The following is a 27,963-nucleotide window of genomic DNA, read 5'->3' as shown; positions in this document are numbered from 1 at the left end:
GAGGCGCGTGTCGGAGTGGGGGGAGAGAGGCGCGTGTCGGAGTGGGGGAGAGAGGCGCGTGTCGGAGTGGGGGGAGAGAGGCGCGTGTCGGGAGTGGGGGGAGAGAGGCGCGTGTCGGAGTGGGGGAGAGAGGCGCGTGTCGGAGTGGGGGGAGAGAGGCGCGTGTCGGAGTGGGGGGAGAGAGCGCGTGTCGGAGTGGGGGGGGAGGCGCGTGTCGGAGTGGGGGGAGAGAGGCGCGTGTCGGAGTGGGGGGAGAGGGGGGGAGAGAGGCGCGTGTCGGAGTGGGGGGGAGAGGCGCGTGTCGGAGTGGGGGGAGAGAGGCGCGTGTCGGAGTGGGGGGAGAGAGGCGCGTGTCGGAGTGGGGGGAGAGAGGCGCGTGTCGGAGTGGGGGGAGAGAGGCGCGTGTCGGAGTGGGGGGAGAGAGGCGCGTGTCGGAGTGGGGGGGAGAGAGGCGCGTGTCGGAGTGGGGGGGAGAGGCGCGTGTCGGAGGCGCGTGGGGGAGAGAGCGCGCGTGTCGGAGTGGGGGGAGAGAGGCGCGTGTCGGAGTGGGGGGAGAGAGGCGCGTGTCGGAGTGGGGGGAGAGAGGCGCGTGTCGGAGTGGGGGGAGAGAGGCGCGTGTCGGAGTGGGGGGAGAGAGGCGCGTGTCGGAGTGGGGGGAGAGAGGCGCGTGTCGGAGTGGGGGGAGAGAGGCGCGTGTCGGAGTGGGGGGAGAGAGGCGCGTGTCGGAGGGGGAGAGGGGGGGGAGAGAGGCGCGTGTCGGAGTGGGGGGAGAGAGGCGCGTGTCGGAGTGGGGGAGAGAGGCGCGTGTCGGAGTGGGGGGAGAGAGGCGCGTGTCGGAGTGGGGGGAGAGGCGCGTGTCGGAGTGGGGGGAGAGAGGCGCGTGTCGGAGTGGGGGGAGAGAGGCGTGTGTCGGAGTGGGGGGAGAGAGGCGTGTGTCGGAGTGGGGGGAGAGAGGCGTGTGTCGGAGTGGGGGAGAGAGGCGTGTGTCGGAGTGGGGGGAGAGAGGCGTGTGTCGGAGTGTCGGAGGGGGGGAGAGAGGCGCGTGTCGGAGTGGGGGAGAGGCGTGTGTCGGAGTGGGGGGAGAGAGGCGTGTGTCGGAGTGGGGGGAGAGAGGCGTGTGTCGGAGTGGGGGGAGAGGCGTGTGTCGGAGTGGGGAGTGGGGGAGAGGAGTGTGTCGGAGTGGTGTAGTGGGGGAGAAGAGTGTGTCGGAGTGGTGTAGTGGGGGAGAGGAGTGTGTCGAGTGTCATGAGTTGTTGGGGATATTGATAGGTGGATATTGATAGGGTGGATATTGATAGGGTGGATATTGATAGGGTGGATAGGGGATATGGATAGGGATATGGAGTGGGGGGGGTGGATAGGGGATATGGATAGGGTGGATAGGGGATATGGATAGGGTGGATAGGGGATATGGATAGGGTGGATAGGGGGATATTGATAGGTGGATGGGGGGGATATTGATAGGGTGATAGGGGATATGGATAGGGTGGATAGGGGATATGGATAGGGTGGATAGGGGATATGAATAGGGGATATTGATAGGGTGGATAGGGGATATTGATAGGGTGGATAGGGATATGGATAGGGTGGATAGGGGATATGGATAGGGTGGATAGGGGATATGAATAGGGGATATTGATAGGGTGGATAGGGGATATTGATAGGGTGGATAGGGGATATTGATAGGGTGGATAGGGGATATTGATAGGGTGGATAGGGGATATTGATAGGGTGGATTGGGGATATTGATAGGGGATATGGATTGGGGATATTGATAGGGTGGATTGGGGATATTGATAGGGTGGATTGGGGATATTGATAGGGGATATGGATTGGGGATATTGATAGGGGATATGGATTGGGGATATTGATAGGGTGGATTGGGGATATTGATAGGGTGGATGCGTGTGACCTGTTTAAAATTAGGGTTCTAAGCACCACATTCACCAAATAAGTCTTCGGTCTCGATCATTTCACTGAAAACAGTACATGATTCTAATTCCGAGCAGGTTTTAGATCAAGTGGCCCCTAAGTACTGATCTACAGTCAGTTTTACTCAACTCCTAAATGGTTCAGGATAGGCTAGGTGTCGAGTAAACAGATCCTAGATCTGTGCTATGGGGCAACTCCCATGTCGCCTCATGGAGTATTGGGTAGAAAATGCCCCTAATCACTGACATAGGGTCAGTATGTTGACATCCCCAAGTAGGTCAGTTAAGGTTGGACAGAGTAAACTGATGCTAAATCTGTGCTTAGGGCCATCTATCAATTTCCCCCACAGTATCTCCACCTAGAGTCCAGTCCACATCGATCCGACTGGATAAAGGGCGACCAATGACGGCCAAACACATTCAGTCATCGGCCCTCCAGCTGTCCGTCATCCTGAGAGAATTCCAAACCATTCAACAGAAGGTCTATTCAACGGGGTGGACCGTCCAATATGTTACACATAGAACAGTGATGTATAGACACAGTTCCCTCATCTCATGTGACTAGAAGTCTACCATATATACAATACATTTATATCTAAAACACTTTCAACGTGTCACCCTTCTGAATAGACCCTTGTTTCTGAATGCATCAGCTACTGCTCACCAATCTTACCCACCCTCTCCCAAATTCTACATTTTTCTTCCTGGAGAGTAAACTCCTTCACTACCCCTTGTGAATTTAAAATCATTGGATTGGTATAAGCAGTTTCCATCGGCTCACGCCAATCCCTTATTTTTAAAACCACGAGAGGGATTGAATAAGTGCGCACTTCAGGGGGAAAATCCCAGGTGACCACTGGGAGAGGTCAGAGGTTAAATTCCTGGTTGTCGCTGCTCTGTGTCTCGAGCACATTTTGTCTCACATGATTTTTTTTTTTAATGGTCAAATAAAAACAGATGTTATTAAAAGCTCTTCTTACTGACCACTTTGTCCCGTTCCTTGCCCCCTCCGTCCCCACCCCAGCTGGAATTGGTCCACAGCATAACGTTTGTGTTGAGGGAGAAAGACCTTCCCTTCCATGTCCCATCATGCATTACTGCACAACAGCTGAACAAAATGAGGGGAACCAGCAAAAAAAAAAAAATGTTTTATATATTTTTTTAAAGTATCACTTATTCTCAAATGAAGAAGTTGGCAGAGACCCCTCAGGGGAAGGAAGCAGGGGAGCAGATAAGAGAAAGAGGCAACAAAAAGGAGGACATTCCACATTGAGCCCAGTCCGTGGGCTTCATCCCAGCGCTGATGAGCCAGACCTAAATATTCCATCTCACGGAGTTCATCATTGGTGTCACAACATTTTCCACAATAGTGTCCATCATGAAGCAATTAAGGAGCCTGCTGCTTTTATGACCCTGTGCTATATCACAAACAGGGAGAAGATACCCCTTCCTAAGGATCATGTCTAGATAGGATACAGCTTTTGTAAAATTGATGGAAAAAGTAGATTTTTGGTGCATTTGAACTAACCCTGACCCTTTTCCTAAACTGCGGTGTAAGTTATCCTAAACCTGCTACAAAAAGTCCATTTTGCCAAAAAATGTATCCCTTCTAGACAAAACCCTACCTCAGTGCCAACAGAAACCACAGTTTAACGCAATAGCCCCCCTAACACATGACCTCAATGTTGCATGACCCTTGACCTCCACATCAAGGCATTGAATTGACCAATGGTCTGTCTGAGTCCCGAACTAAGCACTCTACCCAAAAACTCAGTGGTTTGTCCTTTTGAGTGGGAACCGACAAGCAAGGAGGTCCATTTCAGAAATGGGTTCCCTGACCACCCCCTTTGAAAGCGTCCAGTGGTCTGTCCCGTCTCTTAGTGCGTTGGTATGAAGGGGTGTGGTCTCCAGCAGGAAGACACACAGTAAAAATAAAGCCTGATTTTATATTAGGTTCTCAGTGTGTGTGTGTGTGTGTCTGTTCACCACTCTCGGTAGGTGCAGCCTGTAGGCCACTCACATTCATTAAAAAAAAGTCAAACATCTTAGTCCATCCTCCACAGAGGGAGAAAAAAAAATCTATAAAAAAATAAAAAATAAAAGCAGGAAAAAGTTAAATCCCACGTGGTGGTTTTATTTTTTAGTATCCGTTTTGTTCCCCAAGTCTAAAAAAAATTAAGCGTTCGTAATCGTTACAGCTTCCGTTTTTGTCCATTACTTGTCATCGCAGCTGCAGGATTTTAGGAAAAATAAAAAAACAGCTTTAGAAAAGCCTTCCTGGTTGCCAAGACAGTGTATGTGACTGAGGTCCAGCAAGTCCCACCCCCTCTGCCTCTCTCGCCACGCTGATGTCATCACTATGCGCCTGGTCCTCCGCTGTAGTGCAATAATGTGCTGTACGGTTCAGGCAGCCCCACCCCGCTGCCTGTGGGGCGCTACAGCGGTCCGACAGCGGCCTGCTGCAGCTCCTGAAAGGTATTGTCGAAGCAGCGCTTCAGGTCCGAGTAGGTCACCACCAGAACACTCTTCTCATCCCGAGACACTAAGCTGATCTTCTCAGGCACGCCCGCGTCCAGCTACACAGAGAGGAGGGGAAGAGTACTGGTAGACTAGTAGCCAGCTGAGCAACAAGACATACTGGAATAGACAGGTGGCTCACATGGAGAGAGGAGGGGGAGAAGAGAGGACTAGATGGAGAAGGGCATGGCAGAGGGGAAATGAGGAGAAGGGCATGGCAGAGGGGAAGTGAGGAGAAGGGCATGGCAGAGGGGAAGTGAGGAGAAGGGCATGGCAGAGGGGAAATGAGGAGAAGGGCATGGCAGAGGGGAAGTGAGGAGAAGGGCATGGCAGAGGGGAAGTGAGGAGAAGGGCATGGCAGAGGGGAAGTGAGGAGAAGGGCATGGCAGAGGGGAAGTGAGGAGAAGGGCATGGCAGAGGGGAAGTGAGGAGAAGGGCATGGCAGAGGGGAAGTGAGGAGACGGGCATGGCAGAGGAGAAGGGCATGGCAGAGGGGAAATGAGGAGAAGGGCATGGCAGAGGGGAAGTGAGGAGACGGGCATGGCAGAGGAGAAGGGCATGGCAGAGGGGAAATGAGGAGAAGGGCATGGCAGAGGGGAAGGGCATGGCAGAGGAGAAGGGCATGGCAGAGGAGAAGGGCATGGCAGAGGAGAAGGGCATGGCAGAGGGGAAGGGCATGGCAGAGGGGAAGGGCATGGCAGAGGGGAAATGAGGAGAAGGGCATGGCAGAGGGGAAGTGAGGAGAAGGGCATGGCAGAGGAGAAATGAGGAGAAGGGCATGGCAGAGGGGAAGTGAGGAGAAGGGCATGGCAGAGGAGAAGGGCATGGCAGAGGGGAAATGAGGAGAAGGGCATGGCAGAGGAGAAGGGCATGGCAGAGGAGAAGGGCATGGCAGAGGGGAAGGGCATGGCAGAGGGGAAATGAGGAGAAGGGCATGGCAGAGGGGAAATGAGGAGAAGGGCATGGCAGAGGGGAAATGAGGAGAAGGGCATGGCAGAGGGGAAATGAGGAGAAGGGCATGGCAGAGGGGAAATGAGGAGAAGGGCATGGCAGAGGGGAAGGGCATGGCAGAGGGGAAGGGCATGGCAGAGGGGAAGGGCATGGCAGAGGGGAAGGGCATGGCAGAGGGGAAGGGCATGGCAGAGGGGAAGGGCATGGCAGAGGGGAAATGAGGAGAAGGGCATGGCAGAGGGGAAATGAGGAGAAGGGCATGGCAGAGGGGAAATGAGGAGAAGGGCATGGCAGAGGGGAAGTGAGGAGAAGGGCATGGCAGAGGAGAAGGGCATGGCAGAGGGGAAGTGAGGAGAAGGGCATGGCAGAGGGGAAGTGAGGAGAAGGGCATGGCAGAGGGGAAGTGAGGAGAAGGGCATGGCAGAGGGGAAGTGAGGAGAAGGGCATGGCAGAGGGGAAGTGAGGAGAAGGGCATGGCAGAGGGGAAGTGAGGAGAAGGGCATGGCAGAGGGGAAGTGAGGAGAAGGGCATGGCAGAGGGGAAGTGAGGAGAAGGGCATGGCAGAGGGGAAGTGAGGAGAAGGGCATGGCAGAGGGGAAGTGAGGAGAAGGGCATGGCAGAGGGGAAGTGAGGAGAAGGGCATGGCAGAGGGGAAGTGAGGAGAAGGGCATGGCAGAGGGGAAGTGAGGAGAAGGGCATGGCAGAGGGGAAGTGAGGAGAAGGGCATGGCAGAGGGGAAGTGAGGAGAAGGGCATGGCAGAGGGGAAGTGAGGAGAAGGGCATGGCAGAGGGGAAGTGAGGAGAAGGGCATGGCAGAGGGGAAGTGAGGAGAAGGGCATGGCAGAGGGGAAATGAGGAGAAGGGCATGGCAGAGGGGAAATGAGGAGAAGGGCATGGCAGAGGGGAAATGAGGGGAAGGGCATGACAGAGGGGAAATGAGGGGAAGGGCATGGCAGATGGGAAATGAGGAGAAGGGCATGGCAGAGGGGAAGTGAGGAGAAGGGCATGGCAGAGGGGAAATGAGGGGAAGGGCATGAGAAGAAAAGAGAGAAAGATGCAAGGAGAGCTGGCATACTTTGTTGAGGCAGGAAACAATGTGGCTGAGGTCTATCCAGGGGGTTCCAGCCTCTGTCACCTGGTGGAACAGGTGGTCTCTGAACAGCTTTAGCAGGTACCGGTCCCCCGTCTCAGACCACGTATGGTCCTTCTGAAACCTGACACACATTAGCAGAAGTGTGATATGAAGGTGAGAAACAGTTGGTCAGATGTTCCAAACCCAGTCGGAGTAGTTCAGTACTTACTCTGGTCTCTCGTTGATGGTGCCCAGTTTGGCCAACAGACGGAAGAGACGACCATTCTGGACCTCCTACAACAGAGATAAAACTGTAAGTCATATATATTAGGTAACAGCTGTCTTTGTGGGGGAGGGGATAATGTTGGGGTCGACCTGGAAAGTGTTTGTACAGTCACAATCCCTCACAGAACTTGAAACAGTCTAACCAGGTTGTGTCTTGAAGAAGTCAGAGGCTAGGTAGTGCTGGCCAACTTCATTCAGCCGGCTGGTGTGTGATCGTGGCAAAGTTGATTTGATATTGTATAAACACATCTCTGGGGCTAGTAGTAAATGGGACAATATTATCATGTTACACATCTTTTAGTTGCTTCATTAAATGCTTTCAATATTCATATATGAATTTCTACCATTTAGTTGGCTTAAGTCATTGAAATTTGGAGCCATCGACATCTTTAAATATTGTCCCACGTACACAGATAATGTACGGATGGTCCCTAACTAGCCATAGCGATATGGAATGTCAAACCAAACTGACCACGGGCATCACAATTGGCTCGTGTGCAGCCAGCTGTGGGCATAGATTCTACAAGTGTCTGGAATTCTATTGGAGGGATGTGACACCATTCTTCCACAAGAAATTCCATAATTTGGTATTTTGTTGATGAGAAAAAGTCTCGGGAGCCACTCCAGAATCTCCCATAAGTGTTCATTTGGGTTGAGATCTGGTGACAGACTCCTTTGACACCCTTCTTTCAAAGTCACTGAAATTTATTCTAGCTAAAATAATGGGCTACTGGGCATGTTTATACATGACCCTAATTAACTCATGAACCACACCTGTGTGGAAGCACCTGCTTACAATATACTGTCTCCCTCATTTACTCAAGTGTTTCCATTATTTTGGCAGTTACCTGTACTATACATACACAGTAATATGAACCATTGATGTTCAGAACAGTACTGATAACATGTAGACACACACACAACTGATGGACAGACAACAGTGTTGCATTTGAAATGGACTGAAAGGTGGCATTTTCTGTTTAATGCTGAAGACTACAGAACAGCTCACACACACTACTCGGTTTCCTGATATAAGCACCAAAACAAAACTCAAGAGTAGCGCTGCTGAGGGGTGTTAAGCAGTGGGTTTGGGGGGGGGGGGGGGGGGCAGTCCGCAGCCAGTGGTTTCATACCCCAGGTCTAAGGTCAGAACAGCAGACGCTGTAGAGGCCAGAGGGGCCTCTACAGAATATCCTGTATTTTCACACACCCCCCTCGACACTTCTCCTCAAGTGAATTCCTTCCATTTACCACCACTCCCACATAGCAGAGGTGGCATCACAAGTGTGTGTGTTAGTGTACCTTCGCCAGGTCCTCCTCGATGACATCATTCCTCATCTGTGATGCATCCAGCTGTGTGTAGAAGCGAGCTCCAATCATGGGCATGATGTCATTAACGCTGCGCAGCCTAGACTGCTCTGTCAACAGATACCTACAAACAGGTAGTGACTGAGTACTTGTGTCAGTACAAACAGTGTGTTCACTTGTGTATCGGAGTGTGTTGCAGATGACGGTGAGAAATGGCTTAGGGTAGGACCCAGTGTGGTCCTTTTTAAGGATGGGTTCTGTCTCTGTGTGTGTGTGTATGTTGTGTCAGTGTGTCTTACAGGATGAGGTTCTTGAGGTCTGATGAGTAGTTGATAGACACCAACTCCATGGCCTTCTGCAGGTTCTCTCTCTGAATGCCAGCCAGAGAGTTACAGGCCAGGGCCAACACCACCTTGCCCAGGGATATCAGGTCCGCTTGCTGCAAGAGCACACACACACACAAAATATAAAAATAAGGTTACAAGACAGCTGATAGATTGTGTCCACAATATTGCTTGAGGAAGTAAATATTAGATTTTTTTCCCCCATGATGTAACACTAACAAAAACGAGAGCATGGCGGTTTTACTAGTCAGATTTGCAGCCAATTGATCAACCGTGGCGCTATCCATGGTGCTGAAACTCTGCATGGTAGGGTTGGGCGGTTCCAGATGTTCAAATCGTCATACCATCCTCTCATTTCGGGATTTACGGTATTACCAGTTTAGAACGGGGGGGGGGGGGGATATTGGGCATCTGTTACCAGAATGCTAACAAAATTAGCACAAGTAATAGCGAAATTCCATGGCGGCTGCTAGCTAAACATGCTAACGTGCACAAATGAAAATAAACTAAATTGCAAAGACATGCAACCCAGCTCATATAGTTTTACATGACCAAGAGTATGTGGACATGCTTATTAAACATCTCATTCCAAAATCATGGGGCATTAATATAAAGTTGGTGTCCCCTTTGCTTCCGTAACAGCCTCCACTCTTCTGGGAAGCGTTCCACTAGATGTTGGAACATTGCCAAGGGGGACTTGCTTCCATTCAGCCACAAGAGCATCAGTGAGGTCAGGGACTGATGTTGGGAGATTAGGCCTAGCTTGCAGTCAGCGTTCCAATTCATCCCAAAAGTGTTTGATGGAGTTGAGGTCAGGGCTCTGTGCAGGCCGGTCAAGTTCTTCCACACCCATCTCGAGAAACCATTTCTGTACAGACCTCATTTTGTATTTCTTATTTCGCCATCACGGTTGACAACTCCATTGTGTCCTCCTCCCAGAGCGCTAAGAACCTTGGCGTGATCCTGGACAACACCCTGTCGTTCTCAACTAACATCAAGGCGGTGGCCCGTTCCTGTAGGTTCATGCTCTACAACATCCGCAGAGTACGACCCTGCCTCACACAGGAAGCGGCGCAGGTCCTAATCCAGGCACTTGTCATCTCCCGTCTGGATTACTGCAACTCGCTGTTGGCTGGGCTCCCTGCCTGTGCCATTAAACCCCTACAACTCATCCAGAACGCCGCAGCCCGTCTGGTGTTCAACCTTCCCAAGTTCTCTCACGTCACCCCGCTCCTCCGCTCTCTCCACTGGCTTCCAGTTGAAGCTCGCATCCGCTACAAGACCATGGTGCTTGCCTACGGAGCTGTGAGGGGAACGGCACCTCAGTACCTCCAGGCTCTGATCAGGCCCTACACCCAAACAAGGGCACTGCGTTCATCCACCTCTGGCCTGCTCGCCTCCCTACCACTGAGGAAGTACAGTTCCTGCGCAGCCCAGTCAAAACTGTTCGCTGCTCTGGCCCCCCAATGGTGGAACAAACTCCCTCACGACGCCAGGACAGCGGAGTCAATCACCACCTTCCGGAGACACCTGAAACCCCACCTCTTTCAGGAATACCTAGGATAGGATAAAGTAATCCTTCTCACCCCCCTTAAAAGATTTAGATGCACTATTGTAAAGTGGCTGTTCCACTGGATGTCTTAAGGTGAACGCACCAATTTGTAAGTCGCTCTGGATAAGAGCGTCTGCTAAATGACTTAAATGTAAATGTAATGTTGTACATGAGGTATTGTCTTGCTGAAACAGGAAAGGGCCTTCCCCAAACTGTTTTCACAAAGATGGAGTCACAGAATCGTCTAGAATGTCATTGTATGCTGTAGCGTTAAGATTTCCCGCCGCTGGAACTAAGGGGCCTATATATATATATATATACACATACACACACAAAATATGTGGACACCCCTTCAAATTAGTGTATTCGGCTATTTCAGCCCCACCCATTGTATAAACATTAGAAATATGATGGCCATGCATCATTCTTTGTAAAAAAAATATTCATTGTACGCTCATTTCCCTGATCACTGTTGACTTGCAATATAAAAACACAAACCGTCAATACACACCTGGACTGCTCCCGCTTTCTCCCATTGTGCTATTTACAAACAAACACGTGACTGGCTCAACTGTTGTGGGGAACTACGTTAAGCTTCCTAATGTAAAATAATGTGACAGGTGAAATGAAGAATGTCATCTGCTTTATCTCCTAATGTATTGCACAAGTTGACTGCAGGTATTTACTTAAAGTAGCTACAAATTGATTTTGAATAACTAAAAAGAAATAATTTCAACAGTATTGAAAAACCATCCCGTTGCCATTTCCAAATAATCCGGTATACCGCCCAAACCTAATCCATGGTGTGGAATATCTGTTACTAGATCTATTTGCTCATTTGTTTGTTTAGCAGAGAATCTGATGTTCTCTAACAAAGTGACCACAATAAGTCAATACGCAAAGTAAAAATAACCACAACAGTGTTCATTTCCCCTGCTAACCAGGTCCATGGAGGGAGAAAAGGAGCAACAAGATATCTTGACATCTCAGTCAGAGGCTAAACGTAATGTCATCTTCACTAGGCTGTAATAACAATATTTTACCAAAATCGGCCAACGTGCTTCATAAACTAGGCTAAAATCAACAAAAGTGTGGTGACAGAACTCGAGTTGATTAAATTGCAACAGAAAATGTTAGATTCAGGATTCATGTGTACATTTCCCCATTTATAGTGGTATAATCAGATCAGATCTTATTTCCACTGGTATTGTGCTTTTAAAATTGCATTTGAACAGAAATACCAGGATGACCAGGAGGGGTTTACAATTTTCTTGGGAAGAAAAATTGGTAGGTAAATATGAAAAAAACAAATGAAAAAAAACAAACACTTGAAGCTGAACTAGGCCATGTTGTGCCAGACTGACATGTGGAGGGGGGGGGGGGGGTACTGTACCTGGTACTGTGGCATGAGGGTCACATGGTTGGTCTGACTGTTGTCAAACGTTAAGACATCAAACACCCCTACACAGTTCACTCGTAACCTGCAGGGAGAAAAAGGCATGTTGAGTGTGTGTCAAAAATTAGTGGGACGTCAACGTGTGGTTTCTCCCCCTTCTGAGAAAAGGAAGCCAGGACTAGTATAGAACTTCTGCTTTCACTGTAGTTTACAGTAAATAACCCAACAGATACTATCAGCACTACAACAAACATCAGGCAGACACATTGGTTTCTGCACAGCTCTCTAGCAAGGAACGCAGGACTAAACTAGCAACTGTGACTGGTTAGAGGTTGCATGAAAAACACTTCAGTTTCTCTGACCACACTGTCACATTCAATATCTGTGTTCACACCTGGTTTCAGAGAATATGGATCTTGTTGGGATCAATAACGTTGGTCAGCAATGTGTGTCTGTGTGTGCGCTCGATGCGTGTCTGTGAGGTGTGTACCTGGTCTTGCCGGTGATGAGGATCTTGCTGGGGTCCATGACCCTGCAGGCCAGACCAGCAGTGTGGATAGTTCTGAGGGCCGAGCTCAGCTGGACGATGTAGGCCCAGATCAGAGACTCGGGAGCAGACCTGCGTGCTGCCGCGGGGGAGTGGGCTCGTGCTGTCCTACGGGGGGAGAACAGCACACAGAAAGGAAACAGACTAAACATATTGAGCAGGGTGTTCATGGTTAAAATAAAATGTGGAGTTACGCCTAACAAAACCAAATGGTCCAAACCTCATGTCTCGATCATAATGCGTTCAACAGTTATTGGTGTTCTTACTCCTGTAGGGTGGCCAGTATTACAGTGACTAAATCAATGGAGGCCAGGGGGGGGGGGGGTCTGGAAAATAGCTTTGCGTGCGAGTTAGCCTTAATTCTCACACAGCATCCGGCCTAAGTGATAAGCTCACCGTCGAACTCACCTTCTCCAACCCGGAGGACATAAAATAAGGAGGTAAGACATATAGATTGAGACATGGCACGTAGCTAGAGTTTTCATATTTGGAGTCTACGTTTTTCATATTAAATGCGAAATTTGGGTTATTTTCAAAGATTTTTCACAAAAAAACAAGCGCATGTCAACGGAGCACTGAGTGTACCACAAGCTGTTTATTTGACATTTAATTCAGTTCGTGTTCATTTGGCTTTTTGCAAACTGCTTTAACAACTTTGCGGATGACGACAACATGTAGAATCCTCAAGTCGCTGCGAGAAAGCGCCACTGGTGCTTATTTTCAGATGGGTTAGGTTACGAAAGCAGACTTTTTGGATATAAAATGTTGATGTTAGAGGAAGACCCCACTGAACGATTCAGAACATTTGTCTTGTTAAAATGGATTTTACAACATAAGGAAGTGAAATCATCAAAGCCCATTTTCACCAACTCTGGGCAGAGTGGGTGGACACCCTACATTGAGGCTTTCCAAGAAAAGGGTTTAACAAAAAAAAAATAAAAGATATCAACTTGACAGTAAATGTCAGATGCTTTACTTCAAACACCCAGTTGTTGAACACTTGAGGTGTTGCTGTAGTGCGATAGAGTTGCAGAGCCATTAGTATGACCCTTATTGTTGCTGTGAGGCCACAGAGGGGTGTTGTAGTGTGACAGTAATACTGACAGTTAAACACTTGTTGCCGTGAGGTCAGTGAGGCCAGAGGTTCTGCTTCCTCTGGCTGTGTCCCTCCTATAGCAGGTAGTTGGGCCTGGCTGATAGCTATAGCACCAGTCTCAGGATCACTTTCAGCCACAGCTTCCCCTGACTACAGCTTGAACACACCAGCAACACACCCTTACACAGACCAGCAACACACCCTTACACACACACACACACACCCTTACACAGACCAGCAACTGTCAGTGCTGGAACACTCCCTCCCAACCCTCACACAGAAACCATCCACACTGGCAAGCACACTGGTTTCGGTTAGGAAAATGTGGCGCCAGACATTTTGACCGGCAACATTTTAATTTACCGGACATTTGAAAAGGTTTACCAGACCCACATGCATTGGTTGTGTAACCTGATCAGGGCGTCTACCCACGGTGCTCGGAATGACACAAATCACATTTAGAATATGGTAATTCCTATTACCAGAACATGCCAGTGGAGAATGCAATGATGTGCGGTCCTTCTTATCCAATTCTGATGTCACTTTGAACATGTTAGAGTAACTGCCCACATGTACATTTTCCTCAGCCAACAAGACAAGTAAAGAACAGCAAAATCACTAGCCCATATCAATCTACTGTAGTAGAAAAGGTGGCCAGCTTGTCGAGAAAGAAATGGCCTATGTAATAGGATCCTTTGTAGCAAGGTAAGACATACCTCAATATGTAGGAAAACATTCAGGTTTCAAACAACTAAGAGTATGATATCAAAATGTATACTGCCGGGTGACAAGCTGATGAAGCCCGACTTTCATTGCCATTTGATGACGCATCCAAAACAACTCGGAAGTGGGTCGACACGGGGAGTGTGTTGGTGGGTGGGGGGACTCACTCACCCCACTTCCTCTTGGTGAAGTAGGAGTCGGCCGCGGGGTCGTTGAAGTGCCGGCTGAACATGGTCTCTGCCCCCGCATGGAAGTCATAGGAGAACACCAACGCTGAGAGAAACAGGAGGTTATCATGGGGGCTTCTTAAGGATCAAACAGACTCGTACAAAAAAACTAAATATATATATAAATATACAGAAAAAACATGGGGGGGGGACATAAAGAGCCACCCCACCCATACACACAACTCACAGTGATCTCCAAAGGCCTTGGTGGTGAAGACCTCCCTCAGGGTAACAGCGTTGGAGTGCTGGATCTTCTTCCACATGTCCACCAGCATCATACACTTGGTGTTCACCAGCCTGAAACCTGGACGCACACAAGACATTCAAAGAAGATGACCACTCAAGATTCCTTCTATTTTCAAAGACTGAAAGAAAATACATCCCATACGAAATATAACATCATTTAAAATTGTGTGTGTTCATCTTGTGTCATATGACCAACTCACCATGTATCCTCCTCAGGCAGTACGGTAGGTCGTCCTTGCTGTTGACAGCCTTGTAGCAGGAAGTGATATAGCTGAAGTTGCTGGTCTTCTGCAGGCGGTTGGGAGGGGGGACAGGCTCCAGGGGAAACAGGCTGTGGTAGCTATCCACCTCAGATGGAACACCTGGGACAGGGATACACGCCATGACAACACACCAGCACACAAACAGCGCCAAAATAACCTAGATCAGTTAGCACGCATCTTAAGTCACAAGTTTTGACACTTGGACAACTTGAGTGTTCTATGAACCAACTATAGTGACTATTTGTGTGAACTGTCAGGAATACTAAAGACAACGACACGTTTCAGGATGCGAGTCTCACTTTCAGTCTGCTGTGAAACCCCAAATGGACAGAGGCCATACCATCAATACAACGACAATAACTGTCCCCACCCACCTCGGTTGAGCCAATCAGGGAAGGGATGCTTTACCTGTGTTCTCTGACTGGTCAAGCTGAGCCATGGTAATCAGATGTCTGTTAATCAGCTCCTAAAGGGAACCACAGGAAATGACATCAGCGATCAACACTGACATCACAGTACAGAGGGAGATTGGAGGATTAGAACAGACAGAGAGACACTAATATGGAGACAGGGCGAAAAAGAGAACAGAAATGGAAACAGAGTGTGTGTTTCAGACAGAAAGAACCAGGTGGAGGAAGAGAGGGTGGGCGTACCTGTCGGAGCTCATCAGCCATGAAGAAGGACGGAGCGTTGGCTTTGGGCTGCATGTAGGCCACGTGGGGAGCAGTGGGAGGGTAGATGTGGTAGGTAGGAAACACCTGCACAGAAACACATTTAATGACTGCACTTCCTATTTATGGAGTAATTAAAACTAATAGGTCATGCTGTCAGTAAGGGCAGACTAAATGGAACGTACCATCCCGGCCATGGGTGCGGGGGTGTTATCCGTGTAGAAATAGGTGGTCCCCCCCACTGTCTCCTTCTGGATGATGTGGGGCCCCTGGTCAGACACACTGGTGGACACCATGTAGTTGGCTGGGTTGGGGTTATTGGGGTTGGGGGTGTGGCTACGCCGGCGAGGGGCAGGTGAGGTTTGGGGGGTGATTTTAGGGGAGTGGAGGGGGGTGGACCCCGCAGAGAGAGACATCCCTGTATGGGGGATACCAGAGAGGGTGTGTTAAACAGAGGTACAGAGTTCATTGGAGTACCTACATACATTGTTATGACTAACTAGTGACAGACTAAGGTGGAATTCATCATGGCAGGGACTTGAATAATACATTGTTGTTTTCTATAGAGCATCTCCACTGTATGGAGTCAACTCACTTGGCTAGACAGAAGAATAATGGGAGGTGACATCAATAGAGAACCTTTACACTGCTAACTCACCCTGAAAACCTGGCATATCCATGATATAGTGCAAACGGAGAAAACCTAGAAGTGTTCTAAGTTAGAATTAAGTGTTGTTTTTTTTGTAGTGGATGGCTCACCAGGTGCGAGGGCGGTGGAGCTGCTGAGGCCGAGGTGGGGGAAGAGGGGCGATGGGAAGGCCGGACCACTGGACTGGACCATAGTGGCCATGCGGGGAACCCCCTTAGGGATGAACTCATTGGCTGTAGGGTTAGGACCCTGGAGAGAGGGAGAGAATGAGAGATGCATAACCCTGGGATTAGATTTCATTGTTCTTCTTGCCTTCATCAGATATTCTATTTGTTTATTTTCCTTATATGAGGATTTGGCTTCATCACAGTTTACAAAAACAAACAGTGACCGGATGTTGTAATCTAGAGAAAACGAACACAAACTAACCACAACGGATGGGTTTAGGTTTGACCATTTCCCCCTTAGGAGCTCAAACACTCAATAGACATTTGAAGCTCAAACTCTTCCCCATGGTTGACGACCACATCAGGAACCTGGGTAGTGGTGCTCACCTTTCTCCTTTGTGATATGCTCAGAGCACCAAAGTCACTGAAGAGTGAAGACATGGGAGAATTCCCTGGATCTGGAAGAGGACATAGAGGGAGAGGGAATGAAGACTGTGTTGTCCACGGAGAGTTTTCCATCGACCCACAACTCTGACCTGGTCCAGCTGCCAGGGTTCCATGGAATAGATCTGTCAGTGATTTCATGGGTGTTACAATCAAAGAGTTAGAAGTTGCACCAATTATAATTCTAGTTATTAGTTTCAAAGATCTGTTATACTCCAGTGGATCCCAACAGCAGTCCTCGAGAACCCCAAACATACCTGCTTCAACTCATTGAGGGCCTGATAATTAGTTGACAAGTTGAATCAGATGTGCTTGTACTGTTGGGGGTACTTGAGGATCGGAGTTGGGAACCACTGAGCTATTCCATTAAGTTTCCTCTAGGTACTGGGTTCTTACCATGAGCGCTGTGGCTGAAGTTCTTGGCACTGTCGTCAAGGAGACTGGGAGAACTGCTGCTGTTGGTGATTCTCTACAAAAAAAATACAAAAAAAAGTAAGCATCTGTTTTAAGTATCTTAGTTACCTAGCTACCATATTCTAGCAAAGACCGCAGCCCTGATGTTCCCAAAAGGAACCAGTCTGAAGCAAAGATAATTCCCATTAGAAGCCACTGTATCTGCATCACTGGCTGATGGTCTTGGAATTCAGCATAGGTGGATGCACCTGGTCAAATTGTAGATACAATACTGCTGTATCCCATTAGTGATCTGCCAGGTTTGACTAGCAGTAGGGACTTTTCTCAGCAGGTTAGGAGAATTAAGGAGCTAAATGCAAAATATGTACACTGAAAAATAAACAACATGGAACAACTTCAAAGATTTGACTGAGTTTGAGTTCATGAGGAAATCAGTCATTTGGAATAGATTCCTTATCTATGGATTTCACATGACTGGGAATACAGATATGCACCTGCAGGGGCGTGGATCAGAAAACCAGTCAGTCTCTGGTGTGACCACCATTTGCCACATGCAGCGCAACATCTTTGCATAGAGTTGATTAGGCTGTTGGATTGTGGCCTATGTAATGTTGTCCCACACCTCTTCAATGGCTGTACGAAGATGCAGGAACTGGAACATGCGTCGATACAAAGCATCCCAACTATGCTCAACTGGTGACATGTCTGGTGAGTATGCAGGCCATGGAAGAACTGGGACATTTTCAGCTTCCTGGAATTGTGTACAGAACCTTTCGACATAGGGCTATGCATTATGCTGAAACATGAGCTGGTGGCACAATGGGCTTCAGGATCTCATAACGTTATCTCTGTGCATTCAAATTGCCATCAATAAGCGTGTTTGTTGTCCGTAGCTTATGCCTGCCCATACCATAACCCCACCACCACGGCACTCTGTTCACAACAGCAAACCACTCGCCCACACACACTGTCTGTAATCTTCTCGGTACCGTTAAAACTGGGATTCATTTGTGACACTTCTCCAGTGTGCCAGTGGCCATCAAAGGTGAGTATTTGCACACTGAAGTCTGTTGCGAGTCAGGTCAAGACCCTGGTGAGGATGACGAGCACGAGTTTCCCTGAAAAAGGGTTTTGAAAATTTGTGCAGTAATTATTTGGTTGTGTAAACCTAGCTTTATCAGCTGTCCAAAGTGGCTTGTAGCAGACCATCCCGCAGCTGAAAAAGCCAGATGTGGAGGCCCTGGGCTAGTGTGGTTACACATGGTCTGCGGTTGTGAGGCCAAATTCTCTAAAATGACGTTCAAGGTGGCTTATTGTATAGAAATTAACATTCAATTCTCTGGCGGGCATTCCTGCAGTCAGCGTAGCGTGCCAATTGCAAGCTTCCTCAAAATGTGAGACATCTGTGGCAGTGCAGTGTGACAAAACTGCACATTTTAGAGTGGCCTTTTCTTTTCCCCAGTACAAGGTGCACCTGTGTAATGATCATACTGTTTAATCAGCTTTTTGACATGTCACACCTGTCAGGTGCGTGGATTATCTTGGCAAAGGAGAAATGCTCACTAACAGGGACCTAATACAAAAATGTGCTCAAAATTGAGCGAAATAAGCTTTTTGCACATATCCTCTTCCCTCTACTCGGGACGCTTGCGTCCCAACTAGAGCTCTGGAAATGCAAATGCGCTACGCTAAATGCTAATAGTATTAGTTAAAACTCAAACGTTCATTAAAATACACATGCAGGGTATCGAATTAAAGCTACACTCGTTGTAAAACCAGGCAACAAGTCAGATTTTTAAAATGCTTTTCGGCGAAAGCATGAGAAGCTATTATCTGATAGCATGCAACAATACACTACAACACAAAAGACCCGCAGGGGACGTAAACAAAATAATTAGCATTTCGGCGTTACACAAACCGCACAATAAAATAGAAAACATTCATTACCTTTCACCATCTTCTTTGTTGGCACTCCTAGATGTCCCATAAACACTATTGGGTCTTTATTTCGATTAAATCGGTCCATATAAAGCCTAGATATCGTTATATGTAGACTGTGTGATAAACGAAAAAAACATTGTTTCAAAACGTAACGTCATTTTTTTAAATTCAAAAAGTCGACGATAAACTTTCACAAAACACTTCGAAATACTTTTGTAATGCAACTTTAGGTATTAGTAAACGTTAATAAGCGATAAAATTCATCAGGAGGCGATGTAAAAATCATTAGCTGTCCGTCTGGAAAAATGTCCGGCTAGAAACTCAACCAAAATATCCGGTCCTAGACCTGAAGAAATGCGCTGCCTTGCATGTGTTTGACCAAGAAAAAACTCGTAGGGAAATGACAAGACTCTAGACACCGTGTGGAAGCTGTAGGTACTGCAACCTCAGTCAATTAATTGTGGTTCACCTTTATCAATGGGTTCAAGTAGCGCAGCAATATATTTTTCCATTTTCAGTGATCAGTTTTTCCTGTGCTTTTCGATGTAAATGCCGTTCTGGTAAAGCCACAGCAGTGATTTAACCAGTTTTATAAACATCTGAGTGTTTTCTATCCACACAGACTAAGCAAATGCATATGGAACATTTCTGGGATATTTTATTTCAGCTCATGAAAACAACACTATTGAGTCTATCTTTTTGTTCAGCGTAGCTACAACCAGGCCTGCTAAAATCTGCATAATTGCGTGATTGAAATAAACAAACACCTAGCACTACATAATTATCCTATTTTCTTTAGGTCAAATACTTGAGACTAGTGTTGGGAAGACATCTACTCCAAATAACACGATATCTGATATAATCGTTTTGTGCCTGTGCAATTTGTGCCAATTCACAATTTTATACTCATTCTCATTAAATAATCATTGTTTGGCAGGAAAAGAAATAAGGCTTAGTTATTTCATTTAGAATTAATTTTCAACATATTGATAAAGACTAGTTCAATAAAATCAGTTAGGCAAGTCAGTTAAAACCTCTTGAAGCTAGGGGGCACTATTTTTGTTTGGAAAAATAACTTTCCCAAAGTAAACAGCCTATTTCTCAGGACCAGATGCTAGAATATGCATATAATTGACAGATTAGGATAGAAAACACTCTAAAGTTTCCAAAACTGTAGAAATATTGTCTGTTAGTATAACAGAACTGATATTGCAGGAGAAAGCCTGAGAAAAATCCAATAAGGAAGTGACTCTTATTTTGAAACCCCTGTGTTCCATGCATCCCTATTGCCCATTGAAAGGGATATCAACCAGATTCCCTTTTCTATGGCTTCCCTAAGGTGTCAACAGCCTTTAGACATAGTTTCAGGCTTTTATTTTGAAGAATGAGCGTGAACAAACACATTGCGTAAGTGGACAGGTGGGGGCTCTCAGAGTGATTTGTGCGCAAAAGAGAGAGACGGCCATTGTTACTCCCGGTCCTAGTGAAAAGCAAAGGTTCCCTGATAATACAGATCACTTTAGACCAGTACTGAACCAGACTTTCTGATAAACATACAAGAATAAGTTCACCTCTACCACATCAGCCAAGTAGCACTGTTATTCAGTATTTGACCCTACTGCAGATCTAAAGATAGTACCTGAACACTTCAGTAGAATGACAAATCATATATACACATACATACAAATAAAACTAAAAAGAATCTCAAAGTCACTTTGAAACAAAAGTAGGTATCTGTCGAGTCAGTACTGTTTAGTTGGATTCTGAGGCTGGTCATACCTGCATGATAGAGTATTTAGACTCTGCCGGGCTCCCGAAGCCGTTGACCCCAATGAAGCTGCTGCTGAAGTAGGAGTTGGTCAGATTGGCATCGCTCAGGGTCCCGCCCTCCATCCCAGAGACTGTAGAGGACAGAGACAATGGGTTCAGAATCAGCCGCCTGCTTCTACTAAATAGGGCCTGGGTGGTCCTGGTAAACGTCATATTCTATGTTTGAAAAACATTATGGAGTCAGGGTAGCCTAGTGGTTAGAGCGTTGGACTAGTAACCGGAAGGTTGCAAGTTCAAACCCCTGAGCTGACAAGGTACAAATCTGTCGTTCTGCCACTGAACAGGCTGTTCCTAGGCCATCATTGAAAATAAGAATGTGTTAACTGACTTGCCTGGTTAAATAAAGGTTAAATAAATAAATGCCATACAGACTAACATATCATCCTTATAAAGAGTGGCAGGGGTCTCGTTAATTGAATGGTTTTGTGATGCAAAATGCATGTAATGCACATAAGTGTCTATGAACTAATTGTGTAATCATGAGGCAATAGCTTGTCTTCATTTACAGATGAGTAGCCAATCAGCACGCTTCTTGAGAAGATGTAAACACTTCAACTTTTATCCAGTTTCCGTGTGCACAAATGATAATATCCACCTTGCAACTGAACACGTGGCATTGTGCAGAGTTAAATCAAATAAAATACAGCTGTGGTGGTTGAATTATTTTGCAAGTGATGATGCTAACTAGTTAGGAACTAAGTAAATTGACTTCACTGCAGCAGATGTTTGGTTAGCATGTAAGCTAGCTAGTCACCTTAAGCACGAAGACAAGCATCATAAAATGCATCGCTTCCAAAACGATTCAACATTAACTAGCTTTGCTAGTTAACGTTAGATGCACGCATTACTAACTATAGTAGTTACCTAATGCAAGAGCGCAAACGTTAACTTTTTTTTTCCGCCAGAAGAACTTTTCTAACCATAGCCATCTAACGTTAGCTAGCTACATTAGCCAATGATTGTCTGAATTTTCCCACTGATCTCTTGTAGCTGTCAAATACAAAAACACTCAAAAAACTAAATGCATTTACTGAAGGAGCTCAAATTCTGGACGAAAAGCTTAGCGCTCAGACACTTTAATTAGTTATGCTTGAAAAACATGTTTAACCCACGCTGTTTTGGGGGGGAAAAGAGGCCTCAAAGAATCCCCGGGCTCAGTGTTAACAAAGCCCCTCACACGCCCAAAAAGCAACAACCACCGATGAGGCTGTGCTAGGCCCTGTCGTATAGGACGGGTACAAACAGACGAAGTATACTCACTGGTTAACATCTGTCCCTCCAGAACCGTGCCTGCAGGCCCCAGAGAGTCGCCCTTTTTGGGGACGTTCGGTACCCCAACCTGGCAGGCCGGGGGTGCACTAAGCGGATACGTCACGGCTCCTCCAGACATGGATAAAGGGACAGGACTTGCTCCACTGTGAAGGGACATGCTTGCCATAGAAGGCTCCTCATGCAAAAACTGACACTCGTCCCCATAAAAGCAAGTCTTATCCTTTGCGTAGTATCGGCAGAACTTCACCTTGACGCAGGGTATTCCGACACCCCCGAGTGGAGCAGCTGAAGCTGGGAGTCCACTGTTCATGACACCGCTGCTGCCGCCGGAAGATATTCAAACATAGAGAGACGTCGATTGCTAGGTAGCTTGCTCTCGAGTAAGGTTCGTAATGTCAATGCAAAGCGATATGCAACAGCAAATATGTTTGGTCCAAGCTTAAAATGACATTACTCACATTATCCGACTAGAAGACAAATAATTAAGATAACTAAGGGCATTGCTTTTGACAAATCCTGGTCGCTGTTGTCGCTATTCATGTAGCTAGCTAGCTAGCCCGTTGTTTAGCCTCGTTCACGCTGCTGTTGTTGTTTTCTGCTCTCTGGCTAGCTACTCCGGTTAAAAAAAAGTGGCTTATTCATTTAGCCGAATCAGTTGCAAAACGTTTCTTAAAATGGAAGCAAACGAAACGGGGAGGGACCTACCTGAATGTGTCCAATAGAAACTCTAATTTTGCTCTGTTTGGTTCTTAAACGGTTTCCGAAATGAATAGACCCCAGTTAGCATTGCATTATGGGAAGCTTGTAAGATTTTAACGTTACTACAAAAGTCAGCTGCGTTTGGAGCGGCTTTGAGGGACAGACTCAGTTCGTAGCTTTTGGTCTGTGGACAAAACCAACGATTTCCAATACAGAAAGTCGTCATCCAAACCCAGTCATGCGGTTATAGGCTTTGCAGTCGTGTTTGAGATGAGTGCACGTGCCGTTTGATATTACACCTCTGTCATGTAGCAAACCACAGATGTCACAATGTAGCAAGCGTAACATTTCACTTGGTCTGTAATATTGTAGCAGCACAGTATCCCCTTGACATTTTATCAATTGGATTACTCGTGATTTGTATTACGTTGGCAACTATGAAAGTATACTGAACAAAAATATAAACGCAACGTGTAAAGTGTTGGCCCCATGTTTCATAAGCTTAAATAAAATATCCAAGAAATGTTCCATATGCACTAAAAGCGTATGTCAAAAAATGTGTTCACAAATGTGTTTACATTCCTGTTAGTGAGCGTTTTTACTTTGCCACGATAATCCACCCACTTGGAAGGTGTGGCATATCAATAAACCGATTAAACAGCATGATCATTACATAGGTGCACAATAAAGGGCCACTCTAAAATGTGTAGTTTTGTCTCACAACACAATGATACAGATGTCTCAAGCTTTGAGGTCCACCAGAGAATTGACATTTGTTCCCTGCCACTGGCTGTGCCGCTGTCAAATCAAATCAAATGTTATTTGTCCTTTCCCCCTTCTGATGACCAGGTGGCGAATCGCATCTCTGCATGTCTGGCAGACATATCAGTGTGGATGACGGATCACCACCTCAAGCTGAACCTCGGCAAGACGGAGCTGCTCTTCCTCCCGGGGAAGGACTGCCCGTTCCATGATCTCGCCATCACGGTTGACAACTCCATTGTGTCCTCCTCCCAGAGCGCTAAGAACCTTGGCGTGATCCTGGACAACACCCTGTCGTTCTCAACTAACATCAAGGCGGTGGCCCGTTCCTGTAGGTTCATGCTCTACAACATCCACAGAGTACGACCCTGCCTCACACAGGAAGCGGCGCAGGTCCTAATCCAGGCACTTGTCATTTCCCGTCTGGATTACTGCAACTCGCTGTTGGCTGGGCTCCCTGCCTGTGCCATTAAACCCCTACAACTCATCCAGAACGCCGCAGCCCGTCTGGTGTTCAACCTTCCCAAGTTCTCTCACGTCACCCCGCTCCTCCGCTCTCTCCACTGGCTTCCAGTTGAAGCTCGCATCCGCTACAAGACCATGGTGCTTGCCTACGGAGCTGTGAGGGGAACGGCACCTCAGTACCTCCAGGCTCTGATCAGGCCCTACACCCAAACAAGGGCACTGCGTTCATCCACCTCTGGCCTGCTCGCCTCCCTACCACTGAGGAAGTACAGTTCCCGCTCAGCCCAGTCAAAACTGTTCGCTGCTCTGGCCCCCCAATGGTGGAACAAACTCCCTCACGACGCCAGGACAGCGGAGTCAATCACCACCTTCCGGAGACACCTGAAACCCCACCTCTTTAAGGAATACCTAGGATAGGATAAAGTAATCCTTCTCACCCCCTTAAAATATTTAGATGCACTATTGTAAAGTGGCTGTTCCACTGGATGTCATAAGGTGAATGCACCAATTTGTAAGTCGCTCTGGATAAGAGCGTCTGCTAAATGACTTAAATGTAAATGTAAAATGTACATGTGCCGAATACAACAGGTGTAGTTCTTACAATGAAATGCTTACTTACAAGCCCTGAACCAACAATGCAGTTTTAAGAAAATACCCCCCAAATAATTCAAGAGCAGCAGTAAAATAACAATAGCGGGGCTATATTCAGGCGGTTCATAGTCAACTTGTGTTGAGGTAATATGTACATGTAGGTAGAGTTATTAAAGTGACTATGCATAGATGATAACAGAGTAGCAGCAGTGTAGGGGGGCAATGCAAATAGTCTGGTTGATTAGATGTCGTGAAATACATAGATTAAGGCAACATTTATTTATTCCAATTGACTGATTTCCTTATATTAACTGTAACTCAGTAAAATCGTTGGAATTGTTGCATGTTGCATTTTCTTTCTTCAGTATAATAACTTGATAGAGAACGAATTTACTTGCCCAAGTCAAGCACTGGCCGCCTACAATACTAATGTTATTATCAGAGGTAACATAGTAAGCGTGAATCTGGGACACTCAAGTTAATATGATATGTTATGTTTGGTATGGTTACATAAGACAGAAGAATCTCACCATGGACAACTGTAGAATTTTAGCTAATTAGAAACTTTTCAACTACTTGGCATGTTAGCTAACCCTTCCCCTAACCTTAAAACCCTTTAACTTAACTCCTAACCGTAACCTTAACCATAACCCCCTAGCCTAGCTAACGTTAGCCAGCTAGCTAATATTAGCCACAACTAATTGGAATTCATAACATATCACACACTTTCCACAATTTTTACATATGTGTTTTGCAAATTCGTAACTTATCATACGAATTTTAATTCATAACATATCATACGAAATGGATGATGGGACATCGACAAATTAATACATAGCCTACCATACAAAAACGCAACGTATCATACTAAATGGAGTGTCTCAGATTTACATAAAGAATAATGTGAAATGCTCTGAGACCAGGTTGTGTGCTGGGAAGAAAAGTGCAATCATCACCTTGAAAATGAAGTTTAGAGGCTCAATTCAATCCAACCTTTTTGCAGTATTTACCCAGTAGCTCTTTTTCCAATGGCCAAATTAACTCACAGATTCGTCTTCAGTACTGTATAAAACCCTACAACTACTGCCACCCAGGGCGACCCTCTCACAGGTATGCTGTCACTTTTCAGAATTAGAAGTGTGGGAACAGGATGAACATGTTAAATAAAGGTAAAATATATATATATATATATATACCAGTCAAAAGTTTGGACATTCAAGGGTTTTTCTTTATTTTTAATATTTTCTACATTGTAGAATAATGGCGAAGACATCAAAACTATGAAATAACACATATGGAATCATGTAGTAAAAAAAAGAAGTGTTAAATCAAATATATTTAATATTTTTCAAAGTAGCCAATCGTTGCCTTGATTACAGCTTTGCACACTCTTGGCATTCTCTCAACCAGCTTCATGAGGTCTCACCTGGAATGTATTTCAATTAACAGATTTGCCTTGTTAAAAGTTCATTTGTGGAATTTCTTTCCTTCATAATGTATTTTAGCCAGTCAGTTGTGTTGTGACAAGGTAGGGTTAGTTTACAGACGATAGCACTATTTGGTAAAAGACCAAGTCCATATTATGGCAAGTACAGCTCAAATAAGAAAAGAGAAATGACAGTCCATCATTACTTTAAGACATGAAGGTCAGTCAATCCGGAACATTTCAAGAAAGTTTCTTCAAGTGCAGTCTCAAAAACCATCAAGCACTATGATGAAACTGGCTCTCATGAGGACCACCACAGAAAAGGAAGACTCAGAGTTACCTCTGCTGCAGAGGATAAGTTAATTAATTACCAGCCTCAGAGATTGCAGCCCAAATAAATGCTTCACATAGTTCAAGTAACAGACACATCTCAACATCAACTGTTCAGAGGAGACTGTGTGAATCAAGCCTTCATGGTCAAATTGCACCGTGAAGCATGGAGGAGGGGGTGTGATGATGTGGGGGTGCTTTGCTGGTGACACTGTCAGTAATTTATTTAGAATATAAGGCACACTTAACCAGCATGGCTACCACCGCAATCTGCAGCGACACACCATCCCATCTGGTTTGCGCTGAGTGGATCTATCATTTGATTTTCAACAGGACAATGACCCACCACGTTTCCAGGCTGTGTAAGGGCTATTTGACCAAGAAGGAGAGTGATGGAGTGCTGCATCAAATGACCTGGCTTCCACAATCGCCTGACCTCAACCCAATTGAGATGGTTTGGGATGAAATGGACCGCAGAGTGAGGGAAAAACAGCCAACATATGTGGGAACTCCTTCAAGACTGTTGGAAAAGTATTCCAGGTGAAACTGGTTGAGAGAATGCCAAGAATGTGCAAAGCTGAGAGATTTTGTTAAGCAGAACACACCTGAGTAGGATTCTATTTCATTGACAGGCACACTCAGGCACTAGCGGTCCTGGCGGCGGGGGGCAGGGGGGTCCAGTGCCCCTGTGACAACAATTTTGGACTCCCTTGTGGCCCCCCTAAATGTGGAGTATGAAATAATTTGTACATAACACATTTTTGCTATTGTTCTTTTTTAACATCCATTATTAGACAGTGGCAACGATGATGATTATGAACATGGTCTTTTGCCTGCTAATGCCTGCAATGCAGTGAAGAAAACGATATGACAACAATAACGTCTAATGTAACTGGCCCCTCTAACAGTATATCTGGCCCCAGCTTGCCCCCCCCCAGTTGAAATGGTCTAGAACCGCCACTGCCCATTCTCTACACAGACTGGGTGCCCTATAACCATAAGCTGCAGTAGGCCTATACGCAAATAGACCGTTTCCGCATATGTATCTGTGCCATTCACTTTGAACTGAACTGTTTTTACAGGGTGATCGGTCTTGAGTAGATGAGCTTGTTTTGAGATCAAAGCAAGAACTACATGTAGTGAGCATGTGCACATATATGTTCATATCCTTTGCTAGTTAGTGAGTTATTAGCCCAGTTATAAATCATTTGTAGTCAGCAAGGGGGTGACTGCTTCCTACAAGAGCACAAAACTTGTGTACATGTCTAGACATCTTTGAAGAGCGAGTCAGTTAAAGAGCTTTTTTTTTTATTCTGAAAGGGGTGTTGTTTTTTCAGACAGGCTTGAATGAGCTAAGTAGCCAAAGGCAGAGGGTAGCATAGTTTGTCAGATTCTCTGTAATAATGGTATGGGAATAATTATGCATTTTATTTTGTGGTGGATCAAACAACACAACAATATATTCAGTCACCTCCTTGTCTGAATGACAAGTGGATAAACAGGTTTTAGTGTCAAGCCCTGCATGTTTTTTTTCAAAAGTCTCATGGAATGTTGGCCTACATTGAACACCACATATTGGCTGCTACTATAGGCTGAACGATAGGACAAAATGTTTAATCGAAAACCAGATGTTTTAGGCTTAGTTGAGATGATGCAGAGGTATTCTACATTACGTTTCCAATGTTAGAGTCGAACCGTTAGGGGCAAAAGGAGCCAGATGTATTACTAAAATACCAAAATATCGCTTTTGCAACGAATTGTCAAAATGAAGGCCATATTGACATGTTTCCCTATAACTAAGCCTAAAACAGCTGGTTTTCGATGAAACGTTTTTTTGTCAAGAA

General features: G+C 46.2%; 1 protein-coding gene across 1 annotated transcript; it reads right to left on the bottom strand.

Moving 5' to 3' along the window:
* Positions 1-1,602: 1,602 nt before the first annotated feature.
* On the bottom strand, positions 1,603-22,606 carry LOC115130126 (PAN2-PAN3 deadenylation complex subunit pan3-like). The gene is given in 19 exon segments (XM_029660920.2): positions 1,603-4,507; positions 6,475-6,613; positions 6,701-6,765; positions 8,059-8,188; positions 8,364-8,503; positions 11,354-11,441; positions 11,847-11,970; positions 11,973-12,011; positions 13,894-13,995; positions 14,137-14,253; positions 14,396-14,557; positions 14,867-14,924; positions 15,112-15,216; positions 15,315-15,547; positions 15,889-16,027; positions 16,333-16,403; positions 16,786-16,858; positions 20,524-20,645; positions 21,835-22,606. Coding segments are annotated over 19 exon segments (2,370 nt in total). The 5' UTR covers positions 22,157-22,606; the 3' UTR covers positions 1,603-4,366.
* Between the last annotated feature and the right edge of the window lie 5,357 nt (positions 22,607-27,963).

The sequence above is a fragment of the Oncorhynchus nerka genome, linkage group LG6 (assembly GCF_034236695.1).
Source record: "Oncorhynchus nerka isolate Pitt River linkage group LG6, Oner_Uvic_2.0, whole genome shotgun sequence".
Taxonomy (NCBI): Eukaryota; Metazoa; Chordata; class Actinopteri; order Salmoniformes; family Salmonidae; genus Oncorhynchus; species Oncorhynchus nerka.
This window is presented reverse-complemented; position numbering and strand designations above follow the sequence as displayed.